The 14,844-nt window shown below is 38.2% G+C and overlaps 1 protein-coding gene across 1 annotated transcript in view; it reads right to left on the bottom strand.

Annotated features, from left to right (window-relative positions):
- Positions 1–5,173: 5,173 nt before the first annotated feature.
- LATS1 (large tumor suppressor kinase 1) overlaps positions 5,174–14,844 on the bottom strand; it is a 13,878-nt gene continuing 4,207 nt past the window's right edge. Inside the window, exons 3-7 of the mRNA XM_010194470.1 lie at positions 12,809–14,334; positions 8,421–9,003; positions 7,357–7,539; positions 6,961–7,067; positions 5,174–5,971 (exon numbers count right to left, since the gene is read on the bottom strand). Of these exons, the coding sequence (XP_010192772.1) occupies positions 5,456–5,971; positions 6,961–7,067; positions 7,357–7,539; positions 8,421–9,003; positions 12,809–14,334 (2,915 nt within the window). The 3' untranslated portion in view covers positions 5,174–5,455. The remainder of the gene's footprint in view (positions 5,972–6,960; positions 7,068–7,356; positions 7,540–8,420; positions 9,004–12,808; positions 14,335–14,844) is intronic.

Here is a 14,844-nt window from a genome sequence, read left to right as displayed (position 1 = left end):
GCGAGAATTCTACCACTGAACCACCAATGCCGGTGCGAAGACTGTCCTCCGCCTCCGTCACTCGAAGGTGACAAGGGTCCACTGCGTCCACGCCACCACGAGCTTTCAAACGGTCCCCTGCGACCGTTTGAAAGCCCGCAGCGTCGGCTGAAGGGAAAAGCCCGTATCCATCTTTTTGCTACATATTCACTGCTTTCTGAGAGTCTCCAGCTCTTCAAACTGCTACAAAGGGCGTTGTTCTGGGAAATAAAACGCACCTTGAACAAGGTTTAGGAAAAACAGATGCCAGGTCTCAGTAAGCCACAGGGAACTGTCCTTGAGCAGAGTGTCCCTGATGGAGCCGTAACTCGTTGCCGTCTAAATAGACTCAGCTGCTTAGCAACAAATAGGATTTAAAGGTTGGGCACAATACAGGTTTATGACAGTCCATCAGGGTGAACTCGGACGACCAGCAGCCTTATGTAGTCTTTTAACTAAGTTTATCACATCCATTTTTACACATTTAACATTGCTAAATTGGCAACTTCAGTGTATCCCCCTTTAATGAGTGTCTGACTTTAAATTACTTCTACTTTTGAAATTCTGAGTGTTACTGTATCATAGCACTTGGTTGATGAAAGCTCTTATTAAGCTTCTTCCATTTATAGGTTGCTAATGAATGAGAAATGGTAGTGTACTTAAAGCCTGTCATCCCCTTCCTAAACCAAAGGTAGAAGAATTACGATATACCACAGGTTCTACAGTAAAACACTGGTTCAAGTAAAGAAGTGGACTTTCTCAAAGACAATTTTCCCTCCTAATAAACATAAAAGCTGTGATATGCTGTCATCTCTCTCAAAAGAAGGAATAGTTTCATGATACATAATGTAAATAACTGCAATTTAATTATTTTCATGAAAGAGGCAGCAGAGGACAAGGAAAGATCACTGATAAGTTGAACTTTTGAACATCAAAATGTATACTTCCAAGAACAGGTTACAACAAGAAGAACACAGCTAACTACATATTATTAAACATATGCAAATTTTTTGTTAATTTGTAGAGCTGTTGCAGGACTCAGGGAGGGAGGGTGTGAAGAACAAAATAAAAATAAATGCATTTGGGCAACTTTAATGTTTAATTTCATATTTGATTAGCCAAAACAAGAATTTTATTTTCACTTCTTATAAAGATTTATTGTATACTTTATTACCCCAGCAGGTGTTACACTACAGAAACTGATTCTGAGAAAAAAGAAATGGTTTCTAAAACTTAGAAGGAATATCACTGATTACGATTACACAAATACTGGAATTCTCTCTTTTATTCTGAAGTAAGTTTCAAGTAAGTGTCAATGCAACCATCCAGTCATGTTCCCCGTGTCAAATACGCACGCTGTCCTGTTCAGTCAGCAGGGGCAAGGAAGCCTCAGCTCCTCGACTATCAGATACAGACAGACAGAAGGGAAATCAGGCACTCCTGCACAAAGCGGACGGATCCCCTGCGATACTGACTGGGAAAGTCAACATAAAAGATGCAAGTCTTTTCCATACAAACATCAGGAGACTAGGAGATTATAGCCCAAGCTACCACCACATAGCCCTACAAAACCCAAACAAAACCCAAACATACCAGTAAGCATTCATAGATCACACCCCACACATGCAGTGACCTGGCAAAAGGTGATACCTTTGTCATGACAGATGCAGGTACACAATACTCAAAAGACCAGTGAGTAACTTACTATGGCCATGAGATAATGCAATATTACTAAGTTCACTAACTAGGCACATAATAAATAAATAATTTGCTTAAGCAAAATTGTGTGGTGGTCTATGTGTTTAATTCGAGGATCCAAAAGAACTGACAGTCAGAAGGATATTTATAATACAAAAAAGACATTATATATACATATACACACATGGAATATATCTATATATCTATCTATATAGATATATATAAATCGGTAAACTTGAATAGTGCCTTTATCAAGAGCATCTTAAGGCATTCAAACATTTTACTACGACACTGACCCAATTTACTATCTTTTAGCTTTGGGTGAATTAAAGCAAACAGATTAAAGGTCTGATCCAAAATAGCAAAGACATCTGAAACCAAAGCCTAATAGTATCTTGGGTGACAGCAGCATCACCTAAGAACCCACCCACTGCACTGCCTATAAGCTGAATAACATTAAAAGGAGTCTAAATAAATCATTCCCACTCACAGTTTTGCAACAGCAGAAGATACATCCATCTCAAAGAGACTTTCTAGCCATATATTCTTTATATACTATCACAAATCAAAGAGAGAAAAGATACAGCAAGAGGGCCTGCCCTAGGATAGAATGCCACTGAATATCAAATAGTATTTACAGTACAGTTATAGGATTATAGAACATTTTATAAATACAATTAATATGTGTACAAGGGCACATAAAAGAGAAATTTATTTTCATGCTTTACAAAGTGAAAGTAACCTGAACTAAAACTTCCTGCAGAATTCCACAGCTGCTGGTTAGGAGCCTCTCTTCTCAACTGCCTGCACAAACCAATCCCCATCACAGGCCACCAGTGAAACACCCATGTTTTAAGCAGCAGCTATGAAGAATCTCAACAGACTCTGAATCTATGTGTGAAACACAAAGTTTCAAAACATGGGTTAAGGCATAGCATGTTGGAGAGTTGTGACAACATTTATGTATGTAACTAACTTTCTCAGAGAGCTTGGACCGTAACACACTGCATTTTTGCAAGGAAATACATAATACTGCAGCACGGGCAGCAAAATCCAAACAAGGTACATTACAGCTTCTAACACAAGGTTACAGAAAATGCCAGAAGTGTTTACCAAATTTGAAAGATGTGAGTTCTTTCTAGATTTGTTTAAAAAAGGTAAAATAATATTTAATATTTCAGTATTTGCACTTGACCTAAAAGAGTAAATTTCTTTTAATAAAAGCAATCTATTTTACTTGTATAGAACCATGGCGCCTTTACAGACCAGTTATACTGTTAAACAGGAATATAACATAATACAATGCAGGCAGAGGAGAAATACTCAGATAAAAAAAGCAAGTTTAACAGTCAATTTAATGAAGAATTGACGTTATTTTCCCTGCACACTTCACAAATGGTAAGGCAGGCTTGATTAAATTACCCTTAACCAGTAATATATTATACTTTACTCCAAGACAAGTAGACCAGTTTTACTGGGATACTTACTGTGAATGAGGATAATATTTAAAGGTTTATTTACACAGAGAACAGTCTTTTTCACATAATATATAAAATGGAGTAGTTATACACTGCAGCCATTTTATAATACTTAAGCTAAATGAAACTAACCTTAAAAGCTATTCTATTTCAACAGCAGTAGAAGAGACAGAACATTGTTTTATTAAGCTAAAGCCAATTTTCATTATAGAAAGTAGCTAACTACCTGCTTGAGAAAATAAAACAATTTTTTATAACCATCTTCTAACTACGATAATCACTTCACAGTAGAGGGGTCAACTTCCAGAAATGTCTTCTCCTATGACAAAGTCTGTTTAAGAAGTTTCCACGCTGCCAACCCTCTTTACTGCAGTTCACTCCCTCCTAAGTTATGCCAATATAAATCTTTTGGACCACACTGGAAACTGGACCACTCAAATGAACAAGCTTATAAGGAAGAAACTGCCAAACTCTAAACACTAAGCAGTTCTTTCACTGCTCCGGTATCTAGCACAGTACTACAGACAGCCGCACTGGCACAAAGAGAGACACGTAACTGGAGCACAGGAAGTGAACGCATGCTCAGAAGCGCATAAGAATTTCTTAAACCAGGTTGGTGATAAAAGTAAACAAGTAACTGGTGTTTGCTGGAAGAACAGCTATGAACACCAGTTTCATGATGCTTAGATAGTCACAAGGCCAGTGCAATGGCACAAATAATAACTTCAGAAAGTTGCAATGCTTACAGGCACATTATTAGATTATCCATTGGAATTCAATTCCAAGGAGGAGGAAATGTTTTAAGAGACATGAAGTTTACTAAAAATAGTGCACTTTCTTTACCACTGTGTTAGCTTCAGGAGAAAGGAGAGGAGAGAAAGAGAGAAATAGAAAACATAATTCTTTCTGCCTCTCACCTGTACCTCCTGGTCTTGTCTCAGGGAGCTGCTCAAGAGGGTTGCTCCCTTCCCTGCTCCCAGTAAGCTCAAGAGGCTCAGTACCCTTCCACCATGAGACCCTGGGGGACACCTGCTCACCTGCTGTGGGAAATTATGAAGACAGTCATGCAGAAGGTGGCAGACACGGCCATTAAGTTCCTAACTCTGTTCTGCATTAGGCCATGAAAGACGGACCACTGAAACTGTACTGATGGCTCCGGTGGACTGGTCCATGCCATGTCTCCTCACTGTCTGTGTAACTAGGAGGAAAACTGTTAAAGCCAAGCAAAACCGGTCTCCGCAACAACAATCTCAAAAGACATTAATTTATCATCTCTTCCCTTTACTATCTCAAACATATAATAAACTATTCTAAAATCTATTTTTCAAACTAAAAATTTCAACTAAAGCAGAGCTGTGCATGCTTTACAGTTTGGTTGTAGTCAGAACATTAAACTAGATTTCAGAAAGTGTTTTACATAAAGCTTCTTTTCCTCTCATGAGAGAACTGATGACAGTAAAAAGTCAAGTTGTTTCTCAGTGAGCAGTCCTGTCTTGAGAGTACCCAGTCACATGCTACAGCATTACTAATGTCAAATTCAATTACTATTTAATAAAACACTAGTTCTAATGCTCTGTCACTTGACAATCAGTCTATAGCCAAGCCTGACACTTTCTTGTTCCAAAGCTGAGAACTATGCTACTACCACAGCAGCTGGAAACATTTCACCAGATCAGTGGCTCAGTTTTTCCAACATGGTGAATAATTAGGCTAAATACAGTGAGAAGTAAAGGTACAGCAGCCTCTTTTTTTTTTTTCCTTTTCAGAAATGTATCAGACAGCTTTATTAGTGTAAAGTAGGTTTTATGGTTGGTCAATGCAAGGAAAAAATGTCGTTAAAAATTCTGGAGCAGAGATCTGTTTTCTAAAATTATTCAGTATATGTACAAATAGATACCAGGCATCATCTTAGAGAAAAAAACAATAAAAAAATCACTATTTCCTATTTTAAGTACTTAGAGTACAGAGAACCAGTAACAAAATTCAAGTGATTTTTTTTTTTTTTTCCACATAACATCAAATCTTTTCCAAATTAAACAATTAACAATGCTGGAATAAATTAATATTTGAGAAGGATTTCCCTGTATTCTGGGGAAACAAAATGTACAGAAAGGAAAAGAGAAGACATGATTTTTTTACTGTCTTTTAAAAAAGCGTGCATGTATTTACCCTAGCAATATTATCTCAATTCTCTTACGAGACTTTTCAAAAATTGCAGCTGCAACACAAGTTTATTTATTCTTTTAACCTTTATTCCTCTACTAAACATAAACCAGGTCACGATTCTGAACCCCTCTACCTGACTGTTCATCATCATCTTCATCATCTGACTGCTGTTCTGAGTTTTGGGAACTACCATACTCATACTCAATGGGCTTTGGATTGTTGTATGGGTAGCCATTGTCATCAAAAAACCTTCGGAAGGTGAACTCATAAAAAGCATGTTCAGGATGTTTTCCATTTTTGTACCATCCATTAAGTGTATCATTTCTGTTCCCTTCCTTATCATCATCACTCCACAGTTTATCTGGATCAACTGGATCAAAGTTCGACGTGTCTGTAGGATGAGCTATTTTGGGAATGTAGAAAGCAGACTGCCGCCGTAGATCACTTGAAAAATCAATTGTTTTAAAAAACGGATGAGCTTTTATTTCATCTGCACCGTTTTTGCCTAAACGATCTTCTGGCCCTCGGCAGAGTTTGATGATAAGGTCGGAGGCCTCTGGAGTCAGTTTAGCTTGAGGTGGAATATGAAGTGCAGTTTGCCAGTTGATAACCTTTAAAGCAAAGAGAGGTGTTATTTTATTTACAATTTTGCAACAAGGAAAAAAGCACAGTGAAAACTAAACCAACAAAACTAAAAAACCCAACCAAACAGCCACAAAGCAATCATTCAAGGCATGTAAGTGTTTTCACACTACAGAGGGGAAAACATGAAGCTGCTCTTTCAAAGAATATTTTTCCTGGAAATCTGACAAAATCCAGGTAGTTTATTCACCTTCCAGACTTAAACTAGAGTCTGGCACAGAAAACACCTGCTATAAAACAACAAAGATATTGTAAAAACCAGTGCCTGGAACCTGAGATTAGGCACTTGGTTTATAATCTTAAAAAGAGGGTGATGCAAATGAATTTTGATTCATTCAATGCACTGGAAAGATTAACAGATATAGAGTTAAAAAAATCAATACTGCACTACATCTGAACCGAGTAATATCTTGCAAGCTGAATGCAGTTTTGCAAAAAACGCATCTGCAGAAGATTGCCTTGATGGTTTCTCTGAAACAGCTGGAGCTCAGGAAGGAAGGAAAGGACCAGTGGCTCTGAGCAGCCATGGTCATCTGCTGCTCCTCCACCTTTGTACGCTGAGCACCTGCAGATACCTTACCAAAGGAAATCCTATGTAGGTGAGTGGGCATGGAAACCAAGTGGTGGGAAAAGAACACCTAGATGCTGGAAGAGGGGAAGAAAAGAAAGTGGAAATAATAAATGGAATAGGCACAGGAAGAAAAGGGAACGGCTAAGATCTGAAATGTGATTTTTAGTTGGCATGCTTGCTGTATGATCAGATAAAAGATATCGTGATCCTTGAAGTCCCTTTACAAATTAAGCGCATCGCCACAGTAATGTGAAGTTTAAAATCTTGCTAGCTTATAGCATGCTTTGGTAGAGCAGCACTCTCAACAATGACCTTTAATTCCATTACAAAGACTAAGGAAATTTCAAGCCTGCTTTTTCAGATTGTTAATATGAGACTCAAAGTTACCTTCATTTGTGTTTCCAGTGGTGTTTGTGCCAGGAATGGAGGCTGCCCCACTAACATTTCAAAGAGAATTACTCCAACACTCCACCAGTCACACAACTGTGTGTAACCTGAAATGAAGTAAAAACATGGTAGTCAAAGCCTTAAAATAACTTTAACTGTGTATTTTTAAGAATAAAAGAGGTTCACAAGATAATTCTATTCGATACTTGTTTAATACTTCCATATTGGACTTGATGATCTTAAAGGTCTCTTCTAACCATAATGGTTCTATAATATTAACCACCTTTTTTTTTTGGCAAAATATACTTTGGAAAAGTGGCCAGTGCAAGAAACGTGAAGCAAACTATCTGAAAATCAGTTACTTTGCAGCAAGACTACAGCACAAAAACGCATTACCTGTTCGTAACAATACTTCTGGCGCAATATAATTGGGTGTGCCGACAAGGGAATGGGCCAGGCAGCGCTGATGCTGACGTGCAGCCCTACGTTCAAGCGGCTTCAGCCGGTCTCCACACCTGCAGTTTGCTGGGTCGCCCCATTCATTGCTGAAGTCCATACTGTCCTGACGGGCATGATCACCTATAAGTGAGTGAGAAAGATATCAAAACTGAGGAAGATTACTCCAGTTCTTAACTAGCCTGTAATTTCCTTTATCTGTTAATATTTCTTGTTATAAGACAAAATCTCTTTCAATTCCAATACTCAGATCTGAAAGCTAAAAAATGTCATCAACATCAGGATTTTTACTTTTTGCCTGTGATATAAAATACCAACTTCAGAGCACGCTGGTTTTTTAAGTTAATTTTTTGACATCACTAGAAGAAAGTATCACGTTTTATCCTTTCTTTCTTTCACATAACCACACTGCGATTACAACACGTATATTGTTCTCGCTCTTACGTAAAGAGAAAAAAAACAATAATTAAAACATCAAAAAAATAAAAACATATTTTAAATCTTCAGTTTCTCTCCAATGACTGTGTAACAGTCTGGCCTAAGATATATGAGATTTTGATAAAAACAAGTAAAAACTAATTCTACAATTGTTTTTCAAGGTATGTTTTTATTTTTGAAAATGAAAAATGTTATTACAAAACCTGTATTTTATCACTCGCAGAATCGTAACAATTTGTCTTTTTTTTTTTAAGCTGTTGTAAGTAATGGAGTAGAATTTTTTAAAGCCTACTTAAATCTTTCTCAGAAATCAATAAGTTACACTGAAAAGAAGTACATGAGACCCTCAGAACTTGGGACAAGGTTTTCAAGGATTATTACATTTAAAACATCAGTCCTATCTTCAAATCAGAGTTAGGGATGTTGTCTATGTAATTATCTTGCAACCGCTGTGATTTTCTCTTCAAATTTCAGATACCACTAATGGGACAAATTTGCTCATTTAATTCCTTGCAAAGAATGACACATCAGCAAAATAACCAAGAAACCTTTTATACTTCTCTTACCACTCTGGTAGTATTTTGAATCATGGGTCCATCGAAATCCTGTACAGAGCCCGAAGTCAGTCAATTTAATATGACCATCGCGGTCTATCAAGATATTATCAGGTTTAATATCTCTGTGGATGAAGCCCATTTTATGAACACTTTCAACTGCGCAAGTCAGTTCTGCTGTGTAGAACCGTGCCAGGTTTTCTGGAAAGACACCCATTCTAATGAGGAGACTCATCATATCACCTCCTGGAATGTAGTCCATTACAAAGTACAAATTGTCCTTATCTTGGAATGAATAGTACAGCCGAACCACCCACTCATTGTCAGCTTCTGCAAGGATATCCCGCTCAGCTTTAACGTGAGCAACCTGATTTCTAAGCAACACATCTTTTTTCCTCAGAGTTTTTGTTGCATATAAAGCATTGGTATCCACTTTTCTTGCTAAGCAAACTTCTCCAAATGCACCAACTCCCAGGGTTTTAATTTTTACAAACATCGACTTGTCCATTTTAGCTCTTCTTAGTCGAATATAATTAGACTCTTTCTGGCACAACATTTTCCTCATTTGATCTCGGGCTTCCGGTGACAATCCAACCTGTGCAGCAAACAGAATTAAATCTGAACAGTGAACAGTACTCTTAATTTTTTGTGATTTTAAAATTACAAGGCTTAGGCAAAGCAAACGAAATACTTATATACACCACGGGAAAAAACACTTCAAGGGTTTTTGCCTTTCTTTTTTTTATATTGACACATTAAGATTTTATGAAAACATATAGGAGCAATGCAAAACAAAACATGTGATCATTTCCAACAGCAAAATGCATAAGGTGCCATGCACCAGAAGATTTTTGAGAAGGGAGTATGGTCTCAAGAAGAAAAAGGGTCAATTTCACACTACTGATAATGCAAATGCACTGCAAATAATACTTATCCGAGTAACAGTGTGCATCAACTGCTTCCCTGATTCTCTCTGCAAAGCTACAGGAAGAAAAGACATGCCTAGGAGCAGTAAGCTAAGGAGCTGCTGCAGGAAAGATGTCCACTCTCCAGACCAGCTAGAGCAGAAGTCACTGAGCTTCCCAACCACAAGAGTGGAATTTCAGTGGCAGGAGGGAGTACGCCACTCCCTTGCTCTCATGCTTCCCTGTGTATCTACAAGAACCAGATCTACATGGCACTGCTTCCTACTGTCTACCCACACCAAGCACATGCCTCCGCCGCAAGTAAAGACCTGACTTTCCCTCTTGCCACATAACCGACTCTTTCTAACAGGACTTCAGTCACGCTCGCTCTGCCGCTTTCCACTCTGCATACCAACAAGCTGAGCAGAGCAATTTCTTTGAAGTGGCTCACTCCTTCCCATGTATCAGTTCTTGGCTCCCAGCTGTGTGCATATCTTGAATGAACACCCTTGGTGTTCTGGCCACCACCACTAACATTCTGATAGCTGAGACGCTCACAGGCTGCATGCAACTCATCACCTACAGCATGGAAACCATTATCTACAAGAACCACACTAAGCATTCTCATCGTATTTCAACCTGGGTTCCTCCTCCCATATTTTTGCTGGCTTGAGTTCCTTCGAAGTGCCATTCAATTCCAGTGCCATCTTTCTTGCCAAATTTCAGGCCCTGGAATCAGAATATCCCTTCTTTTTGGTTTCAATGGGAACAGAATCCTTTTTCAATTTTTTATATTCTTTTCTCTGTGATGCTATCCCCACATAGCTTTATGTTCATTCCTTCTTTTGTTTTCTGTCAGCATTTTCAACATCTCATACGTTCCCTTTTTCACAGCACCTCAGTTATTTTATCTGACTTCCTGGCTTGAAATCACCACCCCAAAGCAATGATTTCCAAGTTCAACCTACAGTATACTTCCTTATTTTTCCCTAGACATTTTTATCATAAAATTGAACATGGCCAAACTGAATCCCTGCAAATATCACAACTGTTGCTCAAGCACTGTTCTATAAGCTTTCAATTTCTTATTGTCCCATCTTATCAATTCTTGATACCAAATCTTGCTGCTTCCAACTCCTTAATGTATCAAATGATTAAGATATTATCTGTATAACAGTACTTGGAACTATCATCAGAATTAGGTAACCACTAGTCCAGGACTGTATAAACTGCATGTCAATAGATTACTTCTGCTTTGCCTAACTTACAACATAACTTGAAATTAAATGTAATAGATGTGACTGAGAAAAAGGTGAGATAAAAGATTAATTAGATATCATTCAGTATGTTAAAAATGCTTTCAAGGTACTATACGTCACCTATTGAGTAAAACACTGTTAGAACATAGAAAGTTTCTCACAGGCATCACAAGAAAAATGGATCCAAAGGAGATGCAACTAGGAAACCACAAACAAAATGCTTGCCTACACAATCAAACTTCACAAGGAATATCAATTCAGTAAGATTTAAATGGGGAAGGCTGTCTCAAATTTGAGACAAAATTTATTGTCTACATCAGATAGTCAGTTTTGAGACTGGGTGCAGGAAGTAGACAACTTCTTGATTAGGGGTAGGGAGCTGAACCTTCCCCAACACATTACTACAGGAATACCTGGGCAGAAACACCTCAAGTTTCCTGTGAATGAACACGCTTAAGGCACACTTCAGTGCTGAAGGAGGGATTGCCGAAGACTTACAAATGTCAAGATAACATTTGAAGACCTCATTACTGTAAGTAACAAGCTAGTTTTCCTTTCTGCTTCTCATGAAGGCCCAAAATATATTTCACTTTTGTGAGATTCCTCTCCTATACTCTGATAAAAAAGAGAGGTCTCCTGCAGCACAATACCCCATTTTCCACCCTTCAGCCTGTAATTAAACACCCCAGTTTAAGTCTAGTATAAATATTATAAGCTGTATTTCATGTAAGAAAAGACATTTACCAGGATCTTTTAAGCACACAAGAAAAACATCAAGAAAAGTTATACCAGTGTTTTTATGTAAGTAATACTTATGCTTGCAATACTATGGAACACAACACAGTAGGAAGGGAAAGTGAAGTTTGCAAATCAACATTAAATATTATCTTACATTTAAGTACCCAGAAATAGTCAAAATAAATTCATGCTTAATTTTGATGCAGGATTGCATGCAAAGCCCTCTAAAAATGGATCATGCTGTTCTTAATAAATACTGTTGCTCCAAGATCTTACTTGTCTACACAGGGATGGAGGCTAGAGAGTTCAGGAAAGCTTCCCACACCTTAACAGTTTAAATCAGCTGTTAGTGGAAGTGAAAAGGAAAGAGAAAAGACTAAGAATAAAGATCTAGAAAGTATTCCAGGAAGAAATCTTGCTAACAATTACATATTTGTAATTAAGCAAACACTTATAAAACACTACAGCTTACAAAAAGAATTTTCAAAGAGTAAGAAAACACAGATTTAAAGAACAGCACTTCAAGGAAGTGGCATAAGTCAAATACATTCTTTCATAGAATAAATTAAAAGGCACATTGTACTTATGTCAAATTTTCAACTACAATCATTAAGAAATATATATAAGTAACAGGTCTCGAATTTTCATTTCTGGAAATCTTAATTTCACTACTTCTCGCTATTTTCTATTTTGAAATGATATATTAATATATCAGCTCCTGGTTTTACCCTTTTGATTTGGTTTAGTAGAACACTGAAATCCCAGAAATAGACCACTGACTTCATACAGGTACAAAGAAGTTGATTTTACATGTTTTTGTTGGTATTCATTTTTTATTATCCCATTCAATTACCCCTTGTTTAAACAGATACCTTTACAGTCTGGATTATAGAATACTTCAGAAAAAGGTACCATGTCTCTTTCATTCTTAAAATGTAACTTTTAAATACAGATTTTTTGGATCTGAACATAAAAAGCCTTATCACTATTGGAAATAAACTGCAGAATGCAAAAGGTATCACTGTCTGGATGACTATAAAAATGCACTCACCAGCCTACTACTTGTCTCTGCTTTGCTACCTGTACCTGCAGTGTTTATTTAAAAAAAAAAAAAGATATTTTAAAAATGCTTACAATACTGCATGTAACTCACTGAAAAATCAGGATTAAATAGAACCCATAACAAAATGCTATGAGCCATGTAGTCAAGACCTAGTTCATGCAACAATGATTTTGGTTCTATTGCCTTATCCTACAGGAATCAGATCAGCTAAGATCATGCAAAGATCTTTCAAAAAAATTTCTAAGAAGACAAGGAAGTATGTAAACAAAGCAATGAATCTGCCACATCTCAAGCACAAAAACTAAAAACAGACTTCAATACCATAATGTTCTGTTTACCTGTACTATTTAAACATTCTACAATTATGACGTATTTCTTAAAATTAATATGGAAATGGTTGTCAGGTCATTGATTTAGAAAGAAGAAAAAGTTTACCCGCATCATTTCATTCTCTAGTTGTTTTTTCCGATGCAATCGCTGCTGATGTGACTTGAGTATATTCTCCACGTGCTGCTCCATGAAGAATTTAAAGGCCTGAGGGGAATAGCTTTGAATGCGAGACTCTCTCCTCTCTTCATCCTTTTTGTTTTTTCTAACAGGAACAGGTGATGTTGTAATTTGTTTCTTTTCTTTATCTGTTGAATCAGCACATTCGTAATTCTTTTCATTCTCATCCTCCTTGGATAAAACAGGCGGTTCCTCCTTGTTGAGCTTCGGTCCCGTCTCATAGAGATTGACAGAAGGATTCTGGTGTAACAAGTGTTTTGGATAAGGTGGCGGAGGACCCTGGTAATTTGGAGCCTCCACAACAGGAGGCATAACTGCCATATTCGTAGATGGATTCTCAGAGAAGGGAATGGTCTGAACACTTTGCACTGATTGAGGCATCCAGGAAGGGTGAGTGGGTGCTAAAGCAGTCTGCAGCTCTGGTTTTAACACACGCATGCTTTTTACTGGTTGCTGAATGGGAGCTGGCGTTATCGCTGTTACTGTGGTAGCTGAAGGCTGAGTGCTGCTAGAGTGACTCTGCCTATTTCCATGATGGTTGTTGAAAGAATTTGAGCGTACAGGAACATTGGGTTGCCAGGTAGGCATATCATGCCCATTGCCAGGCGATGACTGCGGTTGCACAGGGGAAGGCTGTGACCACGATGCAGGTATTCCAGCTACATTTGTATTATAAAGTTCCATGTTGTGACTATTTCTATTTGGCACCATCATTGCCTGAGGAAGGTTCCCATTGGTGTATGCTGAAGGAGGAGCAGATCCTCCTGCCTGCATCTGTAGTGCTGTAGGACTTTGCCTATTAGTTGGATTCATGGGGTATGGGGGTGGCTGACGACTCACCGAGTTCCCAGACACTACATTCTGGTGAACCATGAATTCTGCCTGACAGTTGCCATTTTGTATTCCAGCTCTTCCCGAGGGATAACTAAATTTGCTGTTGGCAGAGCTCTGCATGATTATTGGTTGCCTACCAATGGGGAGAGCGCTCATGCCTCTCTGACCCTGCGTGGAAGAATTCATGGGTGGAGGATTCATCGGTGGAGGAGGATAACCATCCTGCCATGCTCCTGGGGGCACTGGAGAAATACGGGAGATCATATATTCCATGTTTCCAGAGTAACGCTTTGTCTGAGAGTTTGGTTCCCAGGAAGGAGGCGGAGGAGTAGTTCCTCTTGGAGGGGGTGTCTGTCCTCGAGGAGGTGGAGGAGGAGGAGTGACACTCCTTATCTGCGGCAGAGGTGGGGGATTCACTCTTTGTCCATTGCCAGGATGAGCCTGAGCAAACGCTGCAATGCCAGATCCAGATAACGGCCTTCCTACATCAGGCTGAGAGCTGGGGCTTTCTGAGCGGTAAACTACACCATCTCCCAGGGAAGGGCCATGCCTCTGAGGAACCAAGGACTCCTTAGAACCCTTCCAGCTCTGCTTGCGGTTAACTGATTGCTGTATGGTCCCTGCTTTTACAAGAAGAAAAAGCAGCGCGTACATTATTAGAAATTATTTCTATTTACTGCTTTATGTTATTCTTCTGCGTTAATTACTACAGAAATAGGATGGGAATTCTCTGACATAGCATAATCCACTGTCCACATGAAAAATTTCTCACTGTCTAGTCATACACAGCATGCAATGGTAATGTGCTCAGTACACAGTGTAATAGAAAAAAAAATGCAAAGAAACTATAGTATCAGAGTTTCTAGAAATCACTTTTCTGAAGATGCATTTTGCTTCAATTACAGATGGACTCAATTTTTATTTAAAAAAGGTAACATGCAAAATTACTAGGCATGCCCTGTATTTTTAATCATGCATCTAAGCAAGTCGCAGAAGAGACATTCAGTACAAATGCAAAAAAGCAATAGCACGGAAAAATATCTTTAATCACGCTGCTATTCCTTCCAGTTTAACACTTATAATAAATGAAGTGTTCTTAAACTAAAATTTAACTGATTGCTGTAAAAACA

The sequence above is a fragment of the Mesitornis unicolor genome, unplaced genomic scaffold (genome assembly GCF_000695765.1).
Source record: "Mesitornis unicolor isolate BGI_N332 unplaced genomic scaffold, ASM69576v1 scaffold29951, whole genome shotgun sequence".
NCBI classification, from domain to species: Eukaryota; Metazoa; Chordata; class Aves; order Mesitornithiformes; family Mesitornithidae; genus Mesitornis; species Mesitornis unicolor.
Note: the sequence above shows the minus strand (reverse complement) of the source record. Positions and strands in the feature narration are given on the sequence as shown.